Source organism: Sander lucioperca, chromosome 3, assembly GCF_008315115.2.
Source record: "Sander lucioperca isolate FBNREF2018 chromosome 3, SLUC_FBN_1.2, whole genome shotgun sequence".
NCBI lineage: Eukaryota > Metazoa > Chordata > Actinopteri > Perciformes > Percidae > Sander > Sander lucioperca.
Window position 1 is genome coordinate 24,957,055 of NC_050175.1, and position 17,230 is coordinate 24,974,284.

A 17,230-nucleotide genomic window follows, 5' to 3' on the forward strand; every position below is an offset into this window, starting at 1 on the left:
AAACTGCACATATTGCGTAGAGAACTGAAGGAACGCTGGTTAATAAGAGGCCTGCCAGCTCATTTTTGCCCTGGGGCCCAATCGGTCCAAAATACTTAAACTTCAATAATTCAATTTCCTGTCCCTCAAAAGTACTTGTTCATTTTACCTTGTTAGTGTTAGTGTAAGGGACAGTGTAACGGTCTAGTTAAGCCACATAGTAGTTATTAGTACCCTACTTGCAGTTAACATACAGTTAGTGTTTGTGGTACTTGGGGATTTGAGTTTATGATGGGAAAACAACCTAAACTGACTGGTTTTGGTTTAAAGCGATTTGAAATGATGAAAATAAATAAACTAAACGTTATGTGGCGCTATCATCACACTTTTCTGTGCTGCGCCACCATCATCGCGCTTGTGTTTAAGAGGCAGGCAGTGAAACTACAGACATAAATCACATAAACTGATTGCTGACAGAGACGGACCTCTGGTGCTGCTGAGGGACAAAATGTGGCTTCGAGACGAACTTTTGAAATCCATTTGGCACGCGTTCACAGCCCTGGACGTGGATCAACGTGGAAAAGTTTCCAAATCTCAGTTAAAGGTGCGTTTCAGTTTTCACAAGTTTTCAATTTTCAGTTGTTTTTGTTCGAAGCTCAGACGCCTTATTCGAACTAACTGTACTTCATTAGCATGTGTAACGTTATGATTCGTCCCTACCGTTACGTTAGTTGACTCTACCGTCGAACTATACTTCATCAATGTAATAAGGACGTCTTTATTCCTACCGTTACGTTAGTTGTTGAATTCTTCAACATTAGTTACGTTACTTAAATAATAAAATATTGGCCTTTTAACCATTTGTAAGTCAATTTTGAGTGACTGTTTTGCTTGTAAAGTAATTTGATATTGTTACATTGGTAACGTTACTTTTACCTAAGCTACATTACACAAGGGATTTATGCCATCATAATTATATTATATATTATTATATTTTACTGCAGAGATGCAAATATGTTGTATTGGCCTTGTCAGATCCTCTAATTGATTCACCATTCATTCACTTATATTGCTGCTGTATTTGTGTTTCCCTTGTATTAACACTTATCTCAGGGAGTTTAAAAAAGGTAGAACCTTTAGGCATTTTATTATTATTATTATTAATAATAATAATAATAATAATAATAATATAATATAATAATATAATATAATAATAATATAATATCTATCTACCACCACAGAGAACAGAGGAGACTGTTTGCAAGGGCAGAATATAATCTAGTCCTTGTTGATTTGAAGCTACAGTGCTGTACAGTTAAAATTAAACACTTCTGGGTGTTGACCTCCATTTGTACAGCTGAACTAACCAGTAAAAGAACCTTTAGTCTCTGGAGTGAAAAGTCACCGACAACATCAGTAACACTTGGCTAGTGAAGCTTGTAAATTTCAGCAACAGGTTTTCCCTTGTGCGGCTGCAAAGTCTGAAAAATGTGAGACTAATCTTTAGCTTCATCTTTAATTTACCCATACATATATCATTTTGCAAGAATGTATAACTGTATAGTAATGTGTCTTGACTTAATATCCTGTACGTCCCCTCACCTGTATGCCTTATGGTAGTATTTAATTCACATTCAAATTGTGGTTTCTTTAGGTGCTGTCCCACAGCCTGTGCACAGTAATGAAGATCCCTCATGACCCTGTGGCCCTTGAAGAGCATTTCAAAGATGATAATAAAGGGCCTCTGTCCAACCAGGGCTACATGCCTTACCTCAACAGGTTTATTCTTGACAAGGTGGGGTCAAACATGCGGAAAAAGTTGTAGGAGAATGGGAGTCTTGTGTTTTTAATCCAGTCAACACACGATAACTAGGGCTGCGTATAGTTTGACATTTGTTATACTAGTGCTAATATGATACCTGAGTTTCGTTACTGTTTGTCGATACCATTCTTCTGCCCTCACTATGTGTGTGCAGATGCACAGCTATGCAGCGATCTAAACATACTTCCGATAAAGGTAGAAGACTGAAGTCGGCCTTTGACTTCTTCACTTGAAGCAATTGTGGAACTGTGAAAACAGTTTAGGGCAACAAATTCAATTATAGTGATTATAAATCAGAAAAAGGTGAGATTCCATAAACAAGAGTCAGACCAAAGATATTGTAAACACTGATTAGTACAGTAACAAGGAAACATGATTTAGGAGTAGCTGACAATTCAGTAGTTGTCAGATGTACTGTCCACAAGAGTAAAATGTAAAAAGAGGTAAATACATAACAGTTAACCCAACAGTAAATTCAGTTGCTTAGAATGTGGTATTACAGTACGTAGCAACACATTAGCCTAAGTCATTATGGTTAGCTTGCTTAGCAGTAAACTGACTGCAGGAAACAAACAAATCAACAGTTAGGGTTAGGGTAATACAATAAAGTAATCACAGATCTCCAACAAGGACTTTTGGGGAGTAGATTATAGAAAAAAGTATTGTCTAAACACAAGCAGTTGTACAAGAACTATGCATAAATAACTTCAAATCTTATTAAAATCTGATCAAAGAATAGTTTGATAAGATAGCCAACCTTACCAGACATTCGATGCAAGTTTTCGGTACTTTACAGTTTTCTATGTATGGTGCTACGGACGCATTGAGTTAAAAGTTACAAAAACAGTACAAACTAGAAAGAAAGAAGAAAACTAACAGAAGAGTGTATGACACAAATTAGGAAGACTGATCATGAACTGTTTTGCTCATACTGTAGGTGAGGAAATGGTTACAACCACTTCTCTGTTGTACCCACAGGAATGTGTTTTGTCTATTATTTATTAATTGGTAGTATATTAAACATTTAGGTACAATGGTCTTCGTGCTTATATACTCTTTCCAAAAGGGAGATTCTTGTCTCTGATAGAGTTTTTGGCCTGTTGCTTAGCGAACACAGTGTAATACACTGCAAACACATCTGTTGAAGTCTCATGTCAGTTAGTAAACTGCTTGAGTTTCACTCTTTGTGCTTGGAAGTTGTTTTCTTGCCTTTCTCTTGTAGGCTCTGACTTGAATAAAAATGAGGCATTTAATTACATCAGGTTTGTACCTCACATCCTGCTGACTGGAGGTTTTGAAAGGAAACAAACACCAGTCTCCTGCTTAGCATTTGTAAACACACTGCCTTCACTGGTGCTGACCAGTTTGACTTTGACTGACTGAATGGTGTATTTTTATTACCAGGTACAGGAGGAATTTGATGTACTGGAGTTCAACAAGATGTGCTGGACACTTTGTTACAAGAAAAATATCTGCACTAAACATCTACTCATCTCAGATCAGGAGGCTTTCAAAGTCTGGTGCATTTTCAACTTTCTGTCAGAAGACAAATACCCACTCGTCATCATTACTGAAGAGGTGAGGAAGATCCTTACAGTTGTTTTCTGTGTTCTGTGTGAGTTTTTACCTGTAAGTAAAAAATCGAGCAGAGAGGAAGGACATTTTTTAACCATCCCCTCCACTAAATGCTTTTTTCTCTGACCATCTCCTTAGATTGAGTACTTCCTGCGAAAGCTGATGGAGGCCATGGGGAGCGGATGGGATGAGGAAAAGTTTGCAGATTACAAGCTGCAGCTGAACACAAAGAATAATTGCCTGAGTGCCTGGGAGCTGATTGAACTGGTGGGGATGGGTTACTTCAGCAAGGGGATGAACTGCCAGACCCTGTCCATGGGCATCATGGAGGTCTTCCAGGAACTCATACTGGATGTGCTCAAGCAGGTTAGACAGGATTAATCTCATACGTCCGGTGGCTCATTAATCAAACATTTGCTTTATTAATTATCTAAGTAACATATGGAAAAGATCATGAGGCTTCTGGGTATTATTCTGTGTTTCCCAGAACTTGGGGGGCGGAGCCTAGTCCAGGAGTGGGACAGAATCTGTAGGAATATTAAAACTATGTTGCGCAATGTGAGGGTGCGCCTCATTCAGTTCAAGATTATGCATCGCTTCTATTGGACTCCATCCAGATTGTTTAGACTTGGTTTGGAAGACACCAAATTGTTGGAAATGTAAGACAGAGAACTACTTCATGTCCTATGTCCTGTGATAAGGTCCAGGCATTTTGGACTTGGATACATATATATATATATAACCTATGTCAGATTGCAGGGACCTTGGTTCCATTCAGCCCAAGATTATTTGTTCTAGGAGATGGGTCCATCCTAAGCGGAGTGAGGCTTGTGAGATGGCTAGGGTGGCGCCATTTGTGAACTGTATGTACTGTATTGTATGTTGTGTAAAAAAAGTAATACAATTGTTATATTGAGTAAATCATAGTGCCTATGGCAGAATAATTAGGCAACTTAAGTGTCTTTGTTTACACCCACACTTTGTTTCGAAGGGATACATGATGAAAAAGGGCCACAAAAGAAAGAACTGGACCGAGCGCTGGTTTGTCCTTCGACCCACTTCACTGTCATACTACGTCTGTGAGGACCAAGTGGAGAAGAAAGGAGACATTATTTTGGACCGAACCTGCTGTGTGGAGGTGTATTGTTATGTATTTATAATACAAAATATATAATGTAATGCTGTTAGGCTGTTTTAAGTAATTAATTTGAAGTGAAATTATAACTGACATTTCCTGAAGGATTTGATTTAGTTCCAAAATAGAATTAGCATTGTCTAAGAGCAGCAACTGTTTGAAGTTTTAAAAAACCCACATGGTTTTGTAAATTTTGTATGATGTGACTGAAGTACCTTGATATTATTCTCTCCTGCAGTCTCTGCCAGATAAAGAAGGGAAGAAAAACCTGTTCATTATCAAGTGCATTGATAAAAGCTTTGAGATCAGCGCATCAGATAAAAAGAAGAAGCAGGAATGGCTTCAAGGTATTGCACTGCTCTGTAACCGCCTCATCATAAAGAGTCTCGTCATCATCGTCGCTTTATTTTCTTTATCTTTGTTTTTTTTTATGTCATAGAGACTGACTCAACAGTGTATCTATAGTCAGATTGTTGTGGACATAAACCAACCAATCAGTGATTCCCCTCTCACTCTGTCTTGCGGCAGCTATTCAAACGTGCATCCAGCTGCTGAGGTTGGGGCTGCCGTCTCCTCACCGCGAGGCGCGGCTGAGGCGCAGGGAGCACCGGCAGAGGCAGCAGTCGGAGGAGGACGACCTGGCAGAGAGGATGAAGCACCTCCAGGCGGCCAATGAGAACAAACAGAGACAGCTGGAGGGTATGAGGAAGGTACTGGTCCAATGCTCAACTCTTGACTAGGTTAATGAGTGTAGGCTTCATTTGTTGACTTTGACTTTATACACAGGAGTCTTTGACAGGTCACGTGGGCCCCAGTGAACACTTTTGTCTCAGACATACACTGTTACAGTGGTGGTGACTCAAAAATTGGGGAGGACAGGAGGAAAACCAACCCCCGGTGTCATGTTAATTTATACAAGTTTGCTACTTAACTCTTGTCCCTACCTTCTTGTGTTCAACTGAAAATTAAGCAGAAAAATAATTACAATCAAAATCCGGTATTGCAAAGTAGGTTTTCGCATACAATGAATATGTACAATGTACAATGCTTGTGCATTCACAAGAAATGGCTTACAAGATTTCTTATAAACAATCACTGCAGGCTCTGGATGAAAATGAACCTTGTGTATGTGTGATGTCACTAGAAGCCTGTCAGTCCAACAAGGGGGGCTGCAGAACCCAGTATGTTACAGAGGGAATGTACACAACACCCTTTGATTTAAAGTGTTAAAACCAAACCATGAAAATCTGGAATACAGTATTACTATAGTAGTAAACAATCTCATCTCCGGAAGCTCCTCCTATTTATATGCGAGAGATGTTTCTGTTATTTTTTATTAATTAAAAACAATCACAGAGGAAACATTTTTGACCCTCACAAAGGGATATAGTGCTCCCTTTTGGGCCAATCCTTTAAATTAAATTCAGTGCAATCTAACAACACGACAAGCTACTGCTTCAAAAAATACCCCTATAAGTTATTATGAGAAATGTCATGATAAAAAGAATTAAACAAAAAAAAAAAAAGTGCTTTATTGTAGGTACAAATGTGGAGCTATAGGATATATATATATAGGTTAGTCCACTTAATACATCTTGGATCTGGATTTTTAAGTAGATGTCAAAATCTGAGATGTTCTAAATCTTGAGATTTTGTCCAGTTCCCTTTATTTTCACATATTCTGGTTTAAAACGTCCAATTGATAAGAAACAACAACACACACATGGTGCAGCAGGACATTCACAGTGAAAAGGGAAGCAAAACCTGGTATGCAAACGATGGTAGGGACACCTGCATCTAGTGGAGGGCCAGGCATATGAATTCAATTGTGTCAGAGCTGCAGCAGGTTATTGATAGCTTCTCACTTCTCTTTTTACCCTGCCAGATGTTTTTTTTTTTTTTTCAAATGTCAAACACTCATTTGTTTTTATAAACCCAATTACTGGTTATGTGAAAAGTCACATTACATTTTTGAATATGTGGACTTTGGCATTACCAAGTAAAATATTATCTAAAAGACTACAAGGAAAAAGAATTATTCTTGACCTAGAAATGCACATTGAACCACAGCTCCTCTTTAACCAACCTCCAGTAAAGCAGAGAACTAACAGCTTTTTCCTCTTTTGTGCTTTACAGAAAATGGAAGAGGCTGCGGCTAAAGCAGCAGTAGAGGAGCACAGGAGGAAGCAGACTCAGTTAGACTTGCAGGATCGCTACAGACTGGACCTGGAGAAAGAGAAAATGGTAAAAATGTGCCTCCCACAGCTCTGCTCCTTTGTCCTGTGGGCTGATAAGTGTTGACACAGCATATATAGAGACATGTGGTCAACTTCAGAGAGAAAACTAATGATTCTGGTAAACTAAGACTATCTTGTCTATGTTCTGATTTAGTCACCCATTTGTGGTTCCTCCTTCCAGGAAACACAAGCTAAAAAAGTTAAAGTGATATATCCCATGATGTTGAGTCATATTTGAGTGTCACATGCACAGACATATTAATCATTGTCAGTGGCTAAACAGACAAATGTCTTTGTAAGATAAGTTAACCTTAATTCTTTGCTCAGATGAGATTGCATCATTGCAGCAACACATAAGCAGATGTAGATTAGGCTAAAATACAGCAAATGCCACAATACAGCATCGCATGTGAAGATTTACAGTTGATTAATTGTCTGGCTGCAGATTATTGGTCGGGTTTAAGAGCCTAGTGTGTAAGAATGTGTAACACTGTGTGTGTGTGTGTGTGTGTGTGTGTGTGTGTGTGTGTGTGTGTGTTGCCTCATTCAGGTGCGTCAGCAGATGGAGGAGCAGGTGGCTCAGAAGTCCAGTGAACTGGAGCAGTACCTGCAGCGCGTCCGGGAGCTGGAGGATATGTACCACAGGCTGGAGGAGGCATTAGAGGATGAGAGGCAGGCCAAGCAGGATGAGGAGGTCGTGCTCAAGCTGCAGGCCAGGTCACACACACATACACACACACACACACACACACACACACACACACACACACACACACACACACAGACACACACACACACACACATACACACACACCACGGGCGGGTAAAAACTAAAATAGAGAATCCTAACAATACAGTACAATGAAGTTCAGTACAACAACATCACAAATACACAACCTCAAAAATGATAATTTCTTTATACATATAAACATGGGTGTCACAGTGGCCCAGTGTTTAACATTGGTGTTGCACAGTTGTTTAATCCATCTGTAGGCCTAATAATCACTGAAATACCCTCAGTGTATTTTTCATGTTTTTTTCCTGTGTAAGTGTGGGATTCCTGCCATAGTCAAAAGACATGCAGGGCAGACTTACTAGAGACAGAATTGAATGTGATCTACAGTTCTCAGCTTGTTATGAACAGTTGACAAACTGCTCAGGATTTTTCCACACTTACCCATGTGTTATGGCTCCAGCTCCTCATTTCCCTTTGTTCAGATTAGGATTTAAGTGGGTAAAATAGACAACTTAAAGAAAATGTTTTCCATCACAGGTTGCTGGAAGAGGAGGCAGCAAAGAGAGCAGAGTTGGAGCAGATCCACCTGCAGCAGCAGAGGGCGCTGTCTCAGACTGAGGCCGAGAAGCAGGAGCTGGTCGCCGAGCAGCTGGCCAAGGAGAGAGCCCTGCAGGCAGCCATGCTGCAGCTGGAGAGGATGGAGAGGGAGCGCCACGGAGCACTGGAGCAGTACGAGGTCAGGTCACACATGTGGAGGTTTACACTGATCTAAAAACCCTGACTTTATCTAGGGTGAATATGGTCCCTTGGCATCAGAAATTGTTTTGATTTTTATTTTTCCATTAAGCAGAAGGCACTGTTCTTGGTAATAAAACTACTCTTTTCTGCCCACAAGTATGTTTTTTATTATGTTTCACATTTGTGGCATTTTGTTGATTCTTGTTTGATTATTCTTACAAATTATGTTCATGATTTTTATAAAAGATGTTCAGCATATGGAACAATAGAATAAGTAACATGTTGTGTCAACTGACCTACAGTCAGTTTATAATGATGAGTAAGAGGGTCAGTATTAGGGTTGAGTATTGTTTACATTTTCTTTTTAATATTAGTACCATATGATACCAGAGTGCCGGATGTTTTTTTATTACTTACTTATTTTGAAGAAATAGAGACGTGTGTCTTTACAGAATCCATTTTTAACTAAAAGGTATGTTGTTAAATATTAAAATGTGTCCAAACACAAGCAGGAACTTATACAATTAAATTAAACTTTCAAAACTATCAAACTTTTGATTAAAATCACTTTATTTTTCAAGATTATCTGCTTGGTATTTTGCTTTAATTAGATCATGACAGTAGAAATACAGACAGGAAGCATGGGGAGCGAGTTAAAAAAGAAGTAAACAACTCCACACTTGACAGTTTTTGATACTCAAAGTGTATATGATCTGATTCTATCTATGTCTCACTTCCCTCTTTATCTTTATCTATATCTACAGAAGGTGTCAAAGAAGCTTGAACGAGCAGCTAACAAGACCAAGACCTGGAAGGACAAGGTGGCCAAACATGAGGGGCTGGTGCGTCTCATCCAGCCAGGTAGGGACATTGATTGTTTCATAAATGATGTTGTGTTAAACACTCTCAGGAATGTCTGTACTGTGCACTGCACAGTGTTTTTCTTTTTTGCACTACAATTTGATTTTTTTGAACAAGAGAGTTATGTTGGTACTGTAAAAGAGTAAACAGGCTGGCCTTTCATTTTGTAAAACAGTAAAATAATTATTTTATTTTGTGTAAAGCAGAAGATTTTTTGCTGTGCACAATTGTTTAAATTGTTAAAATATATTATTAAGAATTTTTTGGTATTTATTTGAGATACATTATGGTTTTTATTAATCGAGCAACAGAAAAATAATCATTATATTAATCGTCCAATTAGTCGTTAGATTAGTCGACTAATCGATAAAATAATCACCCGATTAATCGTTTAATAAATAATCGTTTACCCCCAGCTCTAAAATTAACATGACACATGTATTTGACCGCCATTTAAGAACTTTGCAAGTTCATGGAAACGGGGCTTCTTAATGTGTTTTTGCAAGATTTTGACACTGTAGTATTCCACAATTTGAATTTAGGCCTTATTCACAAAAACACATTTTATACTGAAAGTTGCATCAAGATAAATTATATGGCCAAAAGGATGTGGACACCGCTGTCAACATATTATTTATGTTCTGGGGCCCAGGGCCGGTTCTAGCCTGCTATATTAGGGTGGGCTGGTAGAAAAAATAGGATGGGTGGTTGGTAGCACAGAGGTTAGAGAAGTGCATTAGTGGCCCAAATGGGTGCCAGCTTCCAGGCCCTGGCGACATGGAACAAATATTTGACATAATCACAGCTGGCCTGGCAACCCAAAGACATAGGATGTGTATCAACATACATGGGGAGAAATAGTTGTGCGTGTGTGTGTGGGGGGTGGGTCTCTCTTAAACACTAACACTAAATTTCCTGCATTATGATACGTTTTCATGCACCTATTTCTACCTTTTTCTGCATTAATTTATGCTGGAAATGTCTTTATGTAAAGGAAAACATAGGGGACAATTGAAAATATAAACACATAATGGAATATAATGCAGTAAGGCTCTCAGGCATTCTGTATTTCTTTTCAAATATTTATTCTCCTGTAGATCAACTTTTCTCATTTAATGTTATCTTTGCTGAGTCAACACATATTGCGGCCTAAGCATGATTTACTCCTGCCTCCTCTTTTGTGTCTTTTGTTGGGGAAGTAACTTCTTTAAATGTGCATGTGGCACTTATTCATGTGAACGATTAATTCATTTTAATTAATAAACCCCTGGACTTTAATAGCTCAGATGTGTTTCAGCAAGATTTCTGCTCATGTTCAAAACTTTGTGCACATTCAAAATAAAACTCATCCCATCTGCCGAGTCATAATATTCCAGACTGGGGCTGTTTTTTTTTATGGTTTTGGCTTAGAAAATGAAGTTCATTCAATTTTGTGGTAACAGTCTTTTTGACCATATAGAGTAACTTCCAGCCTAAGAACATTGCAAACCCCAGACTGTACACCCTGAATTATTGTCATTTCACATTCAGAGTCATACAAAAAATGAAGCCAAAACAATGTTCTGCTTTCTGAACAGTTTAATATTGCATACATTAAGTACCAACGGAAAGTATCATGAATGATTTGTCTGTAAGTCCATCTTGTTAAAACGCCTCCCTCCCATCTCTTTTAACCCGGTCTTTTAGGTCCTAAAGGACCTCAGAGGATCACTAACTGGGGTCCGGCTTCATTCACCGACGCTGAGCTGGAGCTGAGGAAGAAGTCGTGGCAGGAGAGTAAGAACCAGGGGGCTCAGGCTCAGTAAAACACGCACCATGACATATGGATTACACCAATGAGGAAGACTCTGAACTGTCACATTCAAGGTCTGAAGAGGTTTGATAATATAAACGTACTGAGCCACATGACAGCTGCAGAGAAAACTGTTTTACTGATTAGATTTGGGTTCGTTTTTAAAGAACAGCTGGGATTGACTGCCTTTCATCAGTGTCTTCTGTAATACAAAATCGTATTATTTGACAAAATAATCTTAAATCAAGGTCCATTACTTGCTTTTCTTAGCGTATGCAGTTTGCTCAGCTGTCTTGGTGATGATGAGATGTGATTGAAAGCGCCGGGAAAAAATTATGAGATTTTTTCATCATATTTCAGTCATATTTTATGAAAAATGTATTCTCATTCAATTTTTGTTTTGTTCAGTCGAGTTTTTTATTTTGTAATTTCAGTCCGTCCTTTTTGACTTCCTGTGTTTAATTAAACTGCTTTGCAGTTTTTTCATGTTTTTGTGTTTTGATATAAATGTGTCATTTACTGACATCCAGCAGAGTATAACAGTAGATTAATTTCCACTCTAGCTTGGTTTATTAGCTAAAATTGAGTGAATACAGTCATAACTCTGATGATAAAAATAAATAAAACACCACCTATTTTTATGAAAGTAGATGGCTATTTTCATTTTAGAGGTCCCAGCATTTCATAGTTTAAAGAGCAGTTTTTTACTTCTAGCTTTAATTCTTCTTTGGGGGGAGGGGTTTAGACCTTGCTTTCATCATGACTCATCCACATTTTGATCATGACAAAGAGTGTCCGCCAGGTGTCACCATTTGAACAGGATCCTATACCCCAAGCCAAAACACTGACAAACACAATGCAAGAAATCACTGCATGGAAGACATTTTTAAGATGTTTTAGGAGCCCTAGTGTGTCTCCACCACTGGGTTATGATGATGGTGGCTTCAGCCATGTTGTCCAGTGCGTATGTTTCGTATTTTTCACTTGTAAAGAATAAGTCTGGTGTTATTCTGGCCAAAATCAACCATGGTAGTCCATCTCTAAACACCTTCCGACTTCCTTGTTTGTTCCTACTAAGGACATAAATCTTTAAAAAACAGGTCAACTCATCGTTGTTTTTGGCCTTTTCATGGGATTTGTTGACAATAAGAAAAATATAAAATATTGCCAGCCTTATCTTTTGAGTCGGTAAAGTTGACAGTTCATTTCATATTTTTCAAAAAGCATTGCAGTTACCTGTAAGGCTGCACTGATCTGATTTGCCAGATGGGTATCAGCCATAACATGACTGATCCACATTAAATACAGTTCTCAGTCACAGTTTTTAGTGCCACAGCACCAAGTGGTCTTGCCAATAACTTCCACACAGTGAGGTATACAGATTTTGAATTTGGGAAAAAGACTGGTATCATCGTACTCAGTATTTGCAAATTGAGTCAAGGTATCAGTATGAGGAGAGAAAAAGTAGGCTCGGGGCATCTCTAGTTACCAGCCTGTTTGTATGACAGGTCTGTATGTGTTGTTCAATATGACTTCATTGTTCCAGTTATCACAAAACAAGATGATTCACACTTGATGCACTTGACTCACAGCAGCAAGGGCTCCATTTTGCTGCATCTGTGTCAAAACAAATCAGTTTGTGCAACAAAGGACCACTGTTCTCACAGGTACACCTCACCTTTGTCTTCCCCTCCCTCATGTTTCAGTGAAAAAAGAGACAACGTTCCAGAAACATTGTAACTGGGTGAAACTGTCAGCTGTGGGTACTTGTTTGCCTCGTGTCTGCCAGCCAGTGAAAACTCTCTATCTTAATTTGTTGAAAGGAAAGAGATAGTTCATGTTGAGTTCAGAGTTGTCAGAGCAGGATATGAGATAAGAACCTGCATTCATGCACTGATCTAATAGTCAGCACCATGCAGATCTCTTTATATCGTGGGTCACTGATAAGATCAGATATAGAGACAGGTTGTGCAAATCTCTGAGCTAATACTGTAATACTGTACTAGGAATGTTTTTTTTTTACCACCATAAAAGATGTAATCAACATAGCTTCTCCTTTTATGGACGTCTTTGTTCGTATGATTGATAGTTCTTTAACATTTAACAGAAATGTTCAAAAAGATTAGAATAAACAGGTAATGATTGATTGTCAGTGCAGTATTTGTCTTGAATTCTTAAGATAAATAGATTTGCTGTTCACATTTCTTCTATAGGAGATATTTATATCCCAGAATCTGAGAAAAATGTGGCACTTTTTTGTTGTTGCAAAGACTATTCTCAGAATTGGGAGTTTCTAATCTTCGTAGCTAAATTGCACAAGCCCCTCAACATTCCAAAAATAAGGATATCTCTAGCTGTCTCACCCTTGCCCCATGTGTCTGAACAGTACCCTAATGCCCATAACCAATTCACCTGATACCCAAAATATCCTCATCGAATTTGATTTGAAACAGGAACATTTCTTGGGGGTCGAGGTTCTCTGCTGGTGAAAAAATGTCTGGCAGATGCCTGTTTTCTGGGTTAGATGACTTCCCACAGTGACCTCATAGCCCCTAGCATTTTACATGGTTGAATGGACTCTGGGTTTAGCTGCACAGAGCAACTGTGGGTCACTTACACTGGCAAGTGAAAAACATCAGTGCCTCAGACAAATACCTCTAATGGGCCAAGGAAACAGAATTTAACGCAAACTTTGAAAACCCCACTACTATCCCTTAAAGCTATAAATCAAATGTGTAATTGTGCTTTTCTTCTCATGGATGAGTGGGCGGTGTCCGGATAAGATCATCTGGAGCTCAGTGGATTCATGCATTTGATCATCTCCAACAAGACCTCCATGTGCTGACATCAGGATGATGTCAGCACATGGATCTAGGGTGGGACTCGATTTGTGTGTCGAGCCAATGTGATCAGCGTTTGGAGTTGTTGCGATTAATTTCGGAGCAGGTGTCTACTGAGGGGCCACAGGGCTGTGAGGCAGAGGGGCCCCCCAGCAGCAGTGAATCAGTTCTCACATTGCCCACATTGCAGAGGCACCCAGGAAATGTAAACTGCTACATAGTCCGCATTCATTGCAACCACAGGGCTACATGGATAATATGATTTGGAGGACCAATAAAATAAATTAGGATCAGCTGTCACTGGAATATTTTTGGGGCACTTGGAAAGGCCAATAAGCTTATTTTTCAGGCTATTTTCACGGACCAGAGGCATTTACTGCAGCTGTGACTGTACGTGAAGCGTACAGGATCCAAAAACCAACAGATATGTGCAATTCTGAATTTATAGACTGCTTTTGATGTGTCTTTTTATGTGAGAGCAGCACGCTTCTAACCCCACTGAAGTCACGAAACTTTTAGCCAAGTGACGCAAGATCACAATTACACAGGACTGCCATTTAAAACATTCTTATAGATAATATATGCTTTCATCAGTAATGTGTCTTAAACTTCACAGAAGAAATCACTTGCGGAGGCAATTATGTAGCCTAACTCACATAATGCTTATGTAACAGCAAGTTAGTTTTATACAACAAATTTGCATTTATCTGGTATGATCCAGTCAGACGAACGCAGCTATGTGTAATCTATGATTCAATAAATGGCTGTTGAGTATTTGTGGCTTCGAGGGAAATGATTCCGATCATTCCACGCAACAAAGTCCTGCTGAATAACTTCCGCTGCTCCCTCTGTTCGTGGGCAGAGGTCCTAATCTCCGTGCTTAAAGCAAGAGGCTAAATATGGAGAGGACTGCCAGAGGTTCTGCCCAGATGTTGGCCTGTTGCAGCTCTGCACCTGCTGCCAGTACGAGCCAGCTGGGAGATTGTACTGAGGGACAAACACCCGCAATCTCCCCCTTGACCTTCAGCTTCCTCTCGGAGACAAACCCTCTCTGGACCACAGGAGTGCCGTTCAGGGCCGCCAACCAGGCGCCACAGAGCCTGAGTTGGGGCTCTTGCCCAGTCCCATATTAATTGCTGGCAAGTGAGACACCCATCATCATCCTCTCCAGGCCCTGTTGTTGGCGCTGAGTTAAAAAAAAAACATGAGCCGCAGCGGTGTCTGGTTACCTTTCATTGAGAGAAAATCTTTAATAAAGACGAGGTGTTCATAAGAGGCCAGAAAAACGTGGCAATTACAAATAGTCTTAAGTTTTCTTCCTGTATCTTATGACCCATTGTGTAACAATACTATGAGTCATGCTGGCAGCTCTGTGAGGCACTGCAGTGCTGTTTGTGCTCAAGGTCAGCATGCTAATATACTCACAATATAAATGCTTAGTTTAGCTTGTTAGCATGCTAACATTGATGTATAGCATATAGCACCAAAAATAACTGTCATTAGTTTTGCAGGTATTTGGTCAAAAACCAAAGTATTGGACAATTTAGAAATTGGACATGATGGCTCTACATGCAACGTTTAGGAATCACCAACTTAATGTCTGTGCCAAAAATGCTGGCAATCAGTTGCCACGTGTTTACAACTAAAAGGTGGATCCATCTAATAGTTGTTGAGACATATCACTGCCCAGCATATATGCCTGTGCAAGCCCACTGTGGGCAGGAGCGAACCCACTCTAATCCCATGGGTTAGCCGAGGCGGGGCCCACACTAGATTTGTCCTTTGGGGCTCTCATGGCGGTTTTCTGGGCTTACCCACAGAAAATTACACATTTTGTGTATTGGTAGTGTGTTTGGTGTTAGCTAAGACCTAAAGGTAAAACTACCTTGGTACGATAACGTAATCCATATGACCCTTTGGTTGATTAATGTGACTGAGGAGACACAATCCTATTGTACTCATTAGACAAAGAAAGCAACATAAAACTCTCCTGGGACCCTGTGAGGTGATTTAGATGTCTTCTGCCTGTTACAGCTTCAGTCTGAACTGTTGCCAGCATCCAGAGCCAGAGCACCCTGTTGGACTGTTGCAACGTCTAGCCTGATGTCAACCCACGGCCATTTGTTTCAGGCCATCGACTCCCAAGCCAGGACCCAGGCCTGCATTTTTTGTAAAAACACATTTGTTATTTCAGTTGCAGTGATTATTGTAAGTTAGTTTTAGTTATTACTGATCTACATCATCATCTAGACCACACTTTGTACCAACTGTATATTGACTCTACTACATCTCAGCATTTTATAGACTTTTATTCTATTCATGCATATCGTGTTATTTCTGATGTACATCACTACCTAGTCCACTATTTGCACTAACTGTATATAGACTTTTCACTACATTTCAGCATTTACATAGACTGCCTATTCATATATATTGCGTTATAACTGATTCAACACCACTAACTGGATCATAATTTGCACTAACTGTTTTTGTTTTGTTTTGTTTGGCTCTTCACTACATCTCAGCAGTGTTTTAGACTGTCTATTCATGTATATTGTGTTATTACCATATCACTTTCGCATGTCCTTCGTCTTACTTACACCTCACTTTGCACCGGCTTTGTAATGCTTACTTAATCTGCACTTTATGTAGCCTTTTGTATTCTGTATTCCTGTATTGTATAGAACGTGAAACTGTATGTTATCCTGCATGCTTATGCTTTTCTTAGCCAGGTCGCCGTTGCAAATGAGAACCCGTTCTCAACGGCCTACCTGGTTAAATAAAAAAAAAATAGTGGAGGGGGTTATTTTCCAAACTTAATTTATAGGGTCATTGTTGGCAAATTGAGTGCCCACACCCAGCGCTGTGGAGGAAGATGAGGTCTGGCAATGCAAATCTACCCTAACCCTAACCCATGCTGCGTGGACAGTGGCCCCACACGGGCATGTTTGCTACTTTGCAGATGTGTCATGTAAATCATACTGCATAGTCAGTCTTAAAATATGATGTATCATTCTAGATCAACATAACCAAAAGTATATAACATTGTTAACAGTAGCTTCATGTCAACCAGCTAAATTAAAATCCTGTTTATATGTTAAATGATGATACCACTTTGTACATCCTCAACTACAAAACATGTATTGTTAATGTGTTTTAATGCATTCTGAAAAGTCAGTAAAAAGACGAAAAAAAAGTCATAAAAAAGTCATAATCTAGTATGTCAAAAAAAACGTAATAAAAAGTATAGTATGTCGGAAAAAGTAAAAAAAAAAAAAAATCATAGTATAGTATGTCGAAACAAAGTCATAATCTAGTATGTCGAAAAAAGTATAGCATGTTGAAAAAAGGTCATAGTACAGTATGTCGAAAAATGTCATAAAAAAGTCCTAGTATAGTATGTCGGAAAAAGTCAAAAAAACGTCATAGATATGGTATATCATATATCATATCATGTCGAATAAACAAAAAAAAGTGTGTATAGTATGTCGAAAAAAGTCATAGTATAGCATGTT

General features: G+C 39.1%; 2 protein-coding genes across 3 annotated transcripts in view; one reads left to right on the forward strand and one right to left on the reverse strand.

The window, feature by feature from the left end:
- Positions 1-17,230, reverse strand: part of mical2a (microtubule associated monooxygenase, calponin and LIM domain containing 2a) — an 858,504-nt gene that overhangs the window by 276,534 nt on the left and 564,740 nt on the right. The window lies entirely within an intron of this gene.
- On the forward strand, positions 383-11,521 carry swap70a (switching B cell complex subunit SWAP70a). 2 transcript variants are annotated; one of them, XM_031324265.2, is made up of 12 exons: positions 383-583; positions 1,634-1,774; positions 3,206-3,430; positions 3,515-3,742; positions 4,368-4,514; positions 4,750-4,858; positions 5,040-5,221; positions 6,648-6,755; positions 7,299-7,465; positions 8,022-8,220; positions 8,987-9,083; positions 10,770-11,521. In XM_031324265.2, exons 1-12 carry the CDS (start codon positions 488-490, stop codon positions 10,886-10,888), a joined length of 1,818 nt encoding a protein of 605 aa, XP_031180125.1. In that variant the 5' UTR covers positions 383-487; the 3' UTR covers positions 10,889-11,521. The 2 variants fall into 2 exon arrangements, with proteins under 2 accessions (XP_031180125.1, XP_031180126.1); XM_031324266.2 differs by having other exon boundaries at positions 388-583; positions 3,206-3,379.